The following is a 9837-nucleotide window of genomic DNA, read 5'->3' as shown; positions in this document are numbered from 1 at the left end:
GACATGGTACACATGGAGTGCCCCTTGACAGGTGACGTTGCCATAGAAGTGTGACAACCTTGTCCTAGTTTTCAGACAGTTTAGGATATATACTCCACAAGGAGCTAAGAATGAAAATAGAGGTTACACTCATCTCACGACCAGGTAATAACCAGAGGTTTGAACGTGCATTCTATGTTCTATGGTCTGTAGCATCGAAAGTTAGTTATGATGCATCCTGCGACTCCTTCACATACTATGCAGGCAGATGTATTTGCTTGTGCTTTGAAAGCCAGTCGTAAATACTCGTATCTGACCCGTGAAGGCCCAGGCCTTCAGCAACCCATAAAAGGTGACTAAGCTTGTCGTAATTAGCGGATCGGGTGGTCAGACTCGCTGACTTGGTTGACACGTCATCGGTACCCAATTGCGCAGATCCATGCTTATGTCGTCGATGACTGGATGGTCTGGTCCAGACTCAATTATTTACAGACCCCCGCCATATAGGTGGAACATTGCCGAGTCCGGTGTGAAACTCAACTCACTCACTCGTATCTTTCCGTCAGGCAGGGAAGACACGATTTCTTGTGAATCGCTTTCTCAGCCAATCAGAATAATGGAACATAGGCACGTCAAGGTTACTTTGGGGACTTCTATATATAGATCAGGCGACTTCCATTACCATTTTGGAAACCGCGTTTTGGAGAAACACGATCGACAACTGTAAACAACTGTAAACAAGCAGAAAACATCGGCGAATAGCTGATCTGTCATCAAGATAAATTTTATTTGATTTTGTGAAGAATGGAGCAAATCGTTAAAACGGCTTAAAATGGCAATGACTAGTCGCTAGCCAGTATGATTTTTACCCATACACTGAACCGGCAGCGTTTGAGATTGCCGGTACAGTGCATATTTTACTGGTAAAATATCGGTAATTACCGGTAAAGTGACACAATGAACTGTGGGTTGCAATCATTGTTGACTGGAGAATAACACTAACAATCATTTTATTTCCTCTGTAGAGAAAATACTCTTTTCTTTTCAAGAACAAAGTACTGACACAAAATATTTGGAACTGTAGTTTTATTTCTCAGTTTATGCCTTGTTATTTGACTTTACAACTTCAGAATGCAAATTAATTATTTATTTCAGATGCTTGCATTTGTCATTTTGTGCTAGGGACATGACTGAGAAATATACATAACAGGTTCATTATCAAGGCTGTACACAGCTGGTAAAGATTACAACCAGTAACATGAAGTCATAATATTCAAATCATTATTGACTTACATACATGTGGACAATTAGTACATTGAAACTGAAGAAATCTGAAACATTCTGTCTACAAACTCTAGTCTGTAGCACAGCCCCCTTTGGAAGTATTTTACATTCCTGTTTTCAAACAATTATGGGGATTTTTCAGATTAAAACATCAATAAATTATACACCATATGGAACTCTCGACATCATTTGTTCAAACATACAATAAAAATCTGTCTCATCACGGCTCCTCTTCAGCCATAAATAGTGATGCCATTTACATCCATTGAATAAAGTCACATTCAAGTCTGTGCCATCAAGTCACTCTCACAGTACTCTACGCATCTCCAGAAGTGATGCACAAACAACTCAACATGTCAACCAAGTAACACATTATCTTCCTTCTTAGAGTGTGCAATATGCCTCTGAATAGAACCGGAGTTCTCAGACGAGTGCACATAGATGGTCTGCAGTCAGTATTGGGTGAATAACATAATACATGATCTTCCAAAGACTACACTGTTTTAAAGGATCTTAAGGTGGTTTTAAAGAAATACTGAACATGAGGAACCATACCTCTTAAATTATGTTGGGACCACCTAGTCTATTCATACGTTTTATCTGTAAACCAATATAGTAACTTAGGCAATATGTATATTTCCCTCTGGCAGTGAATAGAGTGCCGCATTAGTCAATAATGTAATGTCCTTCAATTCAGTTAACTTGATGGTGCAAAATGTTTTGAATATTACATTAGTGGGACTTTCATGTATTGTACACATTACTAAGTAAATAATGCTTCCATAGATATGTTTAAAATATGTCATTTCAGGGAAAAGTTATTCGTGTCCTAGCTGATACTGACAGTTTGAGCAGTAACCTCTGTTCAGAACTTTAAACAACATATTTCACACAATTCATGTTGACTTGTACAAGCAAACGAAAATTAAACTCATAAATACAAACAATGCCAAGAACCTGTGGATGGAAATTTTATCAAAACAAAGGACTTTGTCTTTTCTCAAGTGGGCTGAACAAAATAATATCTCCCAAATAAACTGTGCATAAATTCTACTATTTTCAATATCACATCCATGACCATTCTCTCTATATACACAGTATAAAATCACAAAAGGCAATACACTTTTTCAAAGGCTCTATGTACTTTTGTACCATATTTTATACAATCATTTCTTTGCTGTTGCAAAATATTTAAATACAATAAACTATGTCAATTTGTCTTTCAACAATGTGAACCACACTCATAATAAATAGCAAATGTGGGATTAAGTAGAAGGTATCTTGACTCAGCGTTCCATTCTGAAGGGGTAACAATTGACAGTCTTACTGCTTTCATCCATGTTGACCCTTCAGATGCTGCTGCACCAGCACAACTTAACCCAGGTACTCAATCAAGCAAGGCCGAATCCTTCTGAGCACTCGCTAACAGCTAACAGCAACATGTGTCTCAGTTTGTCGTATGTCTCATAGGCTGGGAGATCCAACTGGTTGAAACTGAAGACAGAATGAGTGAGTTTATTTTTATGCTACTTTTAGCAAATATTACAGCAATCGTACAATGGCACACCTGAAATGAGCACACACTGGAAACAATAGGCTATTCCACCGCTTCAAGACAATCCAGGTCTTGGGTATGACAAGTGAAAGCTTTAACCACAAGTTAAGAAAAGACTGAACTACAAATGTACACAATATTTGTAAAGAGTACATTTTAAAACATTGACATTTAAAACTTACCTAAACCATTTTCTACCATGAAGTTTTGACTGGTACTGAATTTTGACCAGAAAATTCTGGACAAATGTTAAGCCATCTGTCAACATATACAATAACTCTACTATACAACTCTGTGTTCGTCAAACTGACTATATTCAAATATGTTGAAGCCTTCCTAACAGCAAGAGACTAAATCTTACCAAGTGTGTGCAGTTGGAAGTCTGTCTGTGGATCGGTCATCACGGTGGATCTGGAATTTCTGTATGCCGTTCATACCCTCCAGGAAAGCAAAACCCTGAAGTGGGACCTTAGAAGTGCCAGTCACAAACTGCAGGAAGTTGGCCCTTTCTGCTTGATCAAATGAACGCAGAGCTCGCCAGAACCATTGAATCTGAAAAAGAATCATATAAAGTAATTTTCTGAATAAAATTGATATTTTATACTTATCCTGACTCATGCTTATTTGCTTATCTCCTCATTCTATGTGCAAAGATAGTGGAACACTTGAAATCCCGTGGAGAATTCCTGTTTCCCGCCACACTGGTCACATGACCAGTTCTGTTAGTCATTCTCACCTTATCACAAAAACCTATAAGTACCAAAAGGCACCACTATAGGTTTTGACTGATGTATGTATCACGTTTTGCAGAAAAATATTGAACGGTTTTTGAGTTCTGCTACAGAAACAAAGCCCATCCCTCTATTTTGATCCGAAGTCAAAAATGTTTCCATGGAAACCAAGAAAATAATAAATCACAAAAACCTGTAAATACCAAAAGTCACCACTTCTGGGTCTGCAACACATATCTACCAACTTTTGCTGACAGATATTAAGAAGTTTTTGAGATGTGCTCCGGAAACGAAACACACCTCTCACTTTTGAGACTAGGTCCGAAACACTTCCATGGAAACTGAGAAAATAATAAATCACAAAAGCCTGTAAATAGCAAAAGGCACCACTTCAGGTTCTGACTCATATATCTACCAAGCTTTGCAGAAAAATATTGAATGTTTTTTTAGTTCTGCTCCGGAAACAAAGCCCACCCCACCATTAGACTAACACCAAAATGTTCCTTCAAAAAACGGAAAAAATATAAATAAAAATGCCCAAACTCTGTAAATAGCAAAAGCCACAACTATAGGTTGAGATTATTATATCTATCAAGTTTGGTCTAAAATATTGAACGGTTTCTGAGTTATGCTCTTGAAACAAAATGATTACGGACGGATGGACAGACAGATGAGGCGTTGACCCGCATTACATGATGGGGGGATAAAAAGGGGTATGTGACACTCAGCGTCTTTGTGGAACCGTTAGTTGTTGTGGTACAAGAAGTGGCCCAAACTGGTGAATGTCAGTGATGTCCTCAGTAGGTTGTGTTGGCAAACACCGTTGATGATCTCCAAAAGCAGCTCTCCATCATAGTGGTAAGTGAGCTATTTCCATTTAGAGCTGGTGTCGATACCTACTCTCACATCATGTGGTTTGAAGGCTTGCGGAGGTTCAAGTCCTGCTGCTTTGTAGGCCCCTCAGTGTAATGCCTCTCATCCATACTGAGATTGTGTTGTGGGATACTTCCGTAGGTGTCTCAGTAGATAGTGGGATGACTAGGCGCTTGAACTTTTGTCTCCTTGACTTTGTGCAATGAAAATGTACTTTCAATGCTCTGACTAAGCATAATGATAAATGCTGTGTATCATGAGGCCCAAGGACTGTCAATAATGCCGGGATGTGGAACTGTCATAGCAGTTGTCCAGGCAGTTGAGTTTTTTTTATTAAATCCCATTGCAGTGCTTGCTGTACAATCTCACGGTGATCGGTGTCAAATTGTGTTTGATTGAAGTCCAGAGCATGTATTTCTGACATTCGTGTTGCCATAGCTATGGCGAGTAGAAAAAGCGTTGTCTGTGTCAACAGTTTGAAGGATGTCCAATTTAGAGGCTCATACGTGTCACTGGTGTGATGTTGAATTGCAACATTCAAGTTCCAAACTGGTGCCTTAAATCTGCGTTGTTGGTCTTCCAGTTTGTGCTTGTGGAGACCACATCCAATGAAGATGACAAACGATAATGACGTCTGTGACGATCGGGGGATGCAGACAGTTCATCCTCTAAACTGCATCAAAATGATACAGCTGATGGTGAAGATTTTCAATTTGAGCGTTCACACAGTGTATCATCTAAAGTGCGTTGAGATATAGCTGTTGGTGTAGAGTTTCTTCACCCGACAGACCTGTTGAATCGTCACGCAAGGTGACTGTTACAGTCGTTCAAATACTGTGGTGGCTGTAGATTTGAAGCATCCAGCATGTTGAGTGCAGATGTTGTCGGTGTCTGTACTGTAGTAGACTCTCTGAAGGTTGCAGCGTCGTTGTAGATGCAGTGGATGAAGGTCTAGTAGGTGCTGTATGTTGCGCTGATTCCCTGAAGCTCTGTACACTAAATAGGAGGAGTCGAGATTCGTTGTAGATGTCTTGTTCATTGGGATGGACAAGGACTATGAGGAAGAGCTGGTCTGTTGTTTCAGCAATGATCTAGCAGTATCTAGTAGTTGAAGACTTCTTTGGCTGAGATGACATCGATTCAGCTACCAGAGGCAATAAGAATTGAATTGCCAGACATGACTTGAGAGACCCTACATACAATTTGTTAGCATGTATTTAAATAGTAAGCAAATACACTCATCCCTGGCCATAACGCGGGTCTTGAGGTCCATGGATGACTATTAGGCATCCGTGTTATAGTACCTTTTACATAATGTGGAACAAAGGCCAAGTGAAATCGTACTTTTCAAAGACAGAACAAAACTACTATTTCGTGTATTGTGCCCAGTCAAAACTATATCGTATCGTTGAAGGTGGAGATAAACAAACTTTGAACATGAAAACATATATATGTCTGCGATACTTGCAATAAAAAATCACTAGACATGATAACTTCATTGTTGTTCCTGTTATGCTACCTGTTATTCAACTAAGCCGGAAACAGCTATCAGCTGTGCACATATGTTCGGGTCCAATATACCGGTGATTCAGGCAAAAACAATCTCATTATATTACATCAAAAAACTTCTATTCCATTATCAGAATATTTTATATATTAAGCAGTAATTGTAACAGATATAGTATACATTGCTATCAGATTTGTATATAATGTATGTTTTCTTCAAACATATTTAACATAACAGTGAACACAGGAAATTATCTGTCTGGATACATTTTACGTAGGAGACAGTCTGACAAGTCACCGCTGACTTCCTGCGGTACTTGCAACTTTGATTGTAAAAAACACAATGGTGGCCATTTAATTGTTAAAAATGACTTCAATGAGTCAGTAACACGGGTCTCAAGAGTCCATGGATTATGAGACTTAATCTGTTCGTGATTGCTAAGAAAAATGTGAAATTGGTGCGGTCGTGGTTGGCGCAAGAAACGGACCCTCACGAACGTGGTAAGCTGAAGTTGTACGCATATGGAATGAGGTAATGGCATTCACTCACAGTGTCTCCGATGTTTCTGCCTACAGTGATAAAGAATAACATTGGGATTGAATTTAATCAAATAAAATGTGGTTTATGACACCATGCATCCTCGGATGATTGTGTTTTACCGCGCTATAGCGAGGTGATGCAACACAGTAAACATTGTAAGTACTTGGCATAACTCGACTGAGGGCATGTCTTGTCTTTCATAAGTTACTACTACGATGTTGGTATGATTATTATTGAGAAAACCCTGCATGTTTTGAGCATCTGAATCACTATCAGAGCGCAAAAGCTGATTTGTTGATGAACTATTTTTGATTTCGTGGAGGGGTGTGATCGCAGTTCAACTTTTTTTTATGGGAGCCACAGATTACCCCGCGTTTTAACCGAATCCATGGTATCCTGAAGCGCATTATTGCGAGAGATGACTGTACAATCAAAATTCTTACCAAGTTCACAGTGGACACTGTAAGAACAAACAACCGTTTAAGTAGGACATAATAATATGAAAAGCCGCAGACATCCTTAAACTACACAATATCATCAGTGAAAACGTACTCTCACATGATGAAATGCATGTTTAATGACATAAAAGTTATATAAATTTTTCCAAACTTTCATATCATAACGATAATTAATACAGACCAAAGCTGTATACTGCTAAATTTTGTGTGAAGGACCAAAATATAAAAGGATATTATTGTGTATATTAAAGGGCCTCAACTTGACTCCAACTGTCTCGTCAGGTGATGGAGGAACGAGTGACAAACAAGGCTGATCATGTGACCGATGTGGGAAACGGGGAGGCTTACTGTGGGTGAGTGTAAATGTATGAAGGGAACAAAAGAAGGGAACTTCAAGGGATTTCAAGTGTTCCACTATCTTCGCATAGAGGGAGGACATAAGCATTAATCAAGAGTTGTTCTTGTTCTAAAATCATTTTAATTGTAGTATCAGAGCAGCAATACCCAACCCAGTTGGTATATAAGCAAATGCTACCCAAACCGGAAACTTGTTAAAAATATGAAAAAAAAACCAACCCAAAACAATTCATATAAATCTGGATAGGATGACACAATATCAGCCCGGTCATGCAAGTGTACACTTTAAGCCAAAAAATGTTTGTTTCATACACAGCATTTTGTTTTCTGGGAACAAGCAACTGAAAAACATTTTCCCCATGAAAATAAAGTTTCTCCAAGTTAATCGGACTTTTAAATGATGACAACATGATCACAAAATGACGTCTGAAATGACATCTAAATTTCAAGATGTTATTGGGGGCCCCAGTCCACATGAGACCTCACCGCTTTCTGGCTTTGCATACCTGTAGGGAGTTTGGCTGATATTTATGGTATTCTGAATTGGCCTTTAGGTCATCTATGTCAACGGTTGGCAGCCCTGAGATGAGCAGCTCCAGTTCCTGCTCATTGAAGATTGAAACCAATTTCTTGGGAATGATGTCATAGAAACCCTCCAGGAAGGCATTGAGCTGTTTTCGAATGGCTCCTGTCATCTTCATCTGGCATACAAGCTTCACATACTCTCGTTTGTTTTCTTCAGATACAGGCACATTTCGTCCATTTGGGATAATATCCCTCGTTTCCATCACCCCAAACTCCATTATCTGAAGCAAGAAAACAACAAATACAGCAAAATTGACAGGTTATGCACACAAGAACACATAAGTGTACTTTAATAGATGAAAAAGTAGCATGTAACTCTAGCAAAACAAAAAACATCTGATACATTGAACGCTTGAAGTAAAAGTGGTTTTGGGACAGACTGCTTGCCAGAGAAAAGAGATCTCATCACTTCCGTTCCTATACACTCAACCATTCTGTCTGATCTCTTTAAGCGGAGCTTGAGGTAATATGCATCAGACCTAATGTATTGTAAGTTAAAGATACAACAGATTTAATGAACAGCACTCAGGAAGATTAATTCAAAATGGCTGACAGCAGGCTGCAAGATGTTAGTCACAAGGAAATAAAATTTGTGTATCAGTGGACCAATAAATGAAGTAGTTCCACGATCCAAATCCAACAAATAAAGAACTTTATCTATTCATTTTGACAGTAGAGAAGTCTTACCTCTGTGGCAAATGTGAGATCATAGCCAAGATCAGCAACACCATGCTCTAACAAGAAGACCAGACCCTGGTAAAAGGCATAATCTTCACTTTCCATGTCTGTGTATCTGAAAGCAAACCAAAGCCACATTAAACATGCATTATCTCCAGCAAGGGTTTACAAGTACACACTACTTTGTACAAATGTATAGCCAGGTAATTTAAACCTTGAACACAAAACAAAAAGAATGCTTCACACTTACTTTACAGGCTGCCTTTTTTCAGGATTCACTTACTTGACTGGCTGTCCAAGTAGATGTTTGTAGAAGGACCTGGTGAAGTAGCACTCAAGAAGCTTGTTGTCATACACAGCCTTCGCAATGATGCGGCCAACAAATTTGAAGTAACTGAGATGGTTAGAATTGCAGTGAGAAGACGGATTGATAGTGTAGGTGACTCTGTCCCCTGGGGAGGTCTTGAATAATGCATAGTTAGGATTGAAGATTTCTCGGGAGATGATCAGGTACCATTCTCTCAACAGACCTCCAGCATCCTGGCCCTCCTCCCCTGGAATTGGAACAATATTGTTTGCTATAACCTCATTATTTACTCACTTATTTACAGACAGCCGTCATATAGCTGAAATACTGCAGAGTGCGAGATTAGACATGTCATGATTAGACAGATACATGCACTAAGTTTGATCAACCAGCATTGAATGATCTTGTGCTCCTGAAGCAAAACATGAGGGACAAACAGCAACCAGTAGGAAGGAAGAAAACTTGTTGACAAGAAAACAATTACTCTAGATAGTGATCATGGGAATCCTTATAAACCATTTATGAATTTCAGAAAAGAAAAGCTACTTAACTTTTGTATGGATTGGAACTAAATTACAACAATACAAAATTGAAAAATTAAATAAAATACAAAATCAAAATATGAGATGCTCATCATGAGAGTCCCTATAAAGCACACGTGTAATCTAAATGAATTCTATAATCAGGAAAATGTACCTAAGTTCAAATGTCTCTGAACTTGCAAAAAAAACAAAACCCAATAAAATACAAAAACAAAATATGAGATTCACACCATTAGAGTCCCAAAAAATCCCTTGCATAAGTTCACTGAATTCCACAGAGCGTTTTTTTGTGGAGAAGTGGATAGAGTACATACCCTCTTTAGTACAGACGAACATGGAAGATAACCCAATATGCTCCCAGCCATTTATGCATAACAACAGACAGAATTTTCAGTCAGTTACCACGCAACAAAATTCCTGACTGATAACTGAATAAACCCA

At 38.7% G+C, this 9837-nt stretch overlaps 1 protein-coding gene across 17 annotated transcripts in view; it reads right to left on the bottom strand.

The window, feature by feature from the left end:
• Positions 1 to 1050: 1050 nt before the first annotated feature.
• The window catches only part of LOC137296496 (E3 ubiquitin-protein ligase HUWE1-like), an 81825-nt gene continuing 73038 nt past the window's right edge, over positions 1051 to 9837 (bottom strand). For all 17 annotated transcript variants that reach the window (XM_067828290.1, XM_067828301.1, XM_067828285.1 and 14 more), the window contains 5 exons: positions 8831 to 9101; positions 8557 to 8662; positions 7791 to 8090; positions 3180 to 3370; positions 1051 to 2757 (listed from right to left, as the gene is read on the bottom strand). In XM_067828290.1, coding sequence (XP_067684391.1) covers positions 2655 to 2757; positions 3180 to 3370; positions 7791 to 8090; positions 8557 to 8662; positions 8831 to 9101 — 971 coding nt within the window. In that variant the 3' untranslated portion in view covers positions 1051 to 2654. The remainder of the gene's footprint in view (positions 2758 to 3179; positions 3371 to 7790; positions 8091 to 8556; positions 8663 to 8830; positions 9102 to 9837) is intronic.

This window comes from Haliotis asinina, chromosome 9 (assembly GCF_037392515.1).
Source record: "Haliotis asinina isolate JCU_RB_2024 chromosome 9, JCU_Hal_asi_v2, whole genome shotgun sequence".
Lineage (NCBI taxonomy): Eukaryota > Metazoa > Mollusca > Gastropoda > Lepetellida > Haliotidae > Haliotis > Haliotis asinina.
Note: the sequence above shows the minus strand (reverse complement) of the source record. Positions and strands in the feature narration are given on the sequence as shown.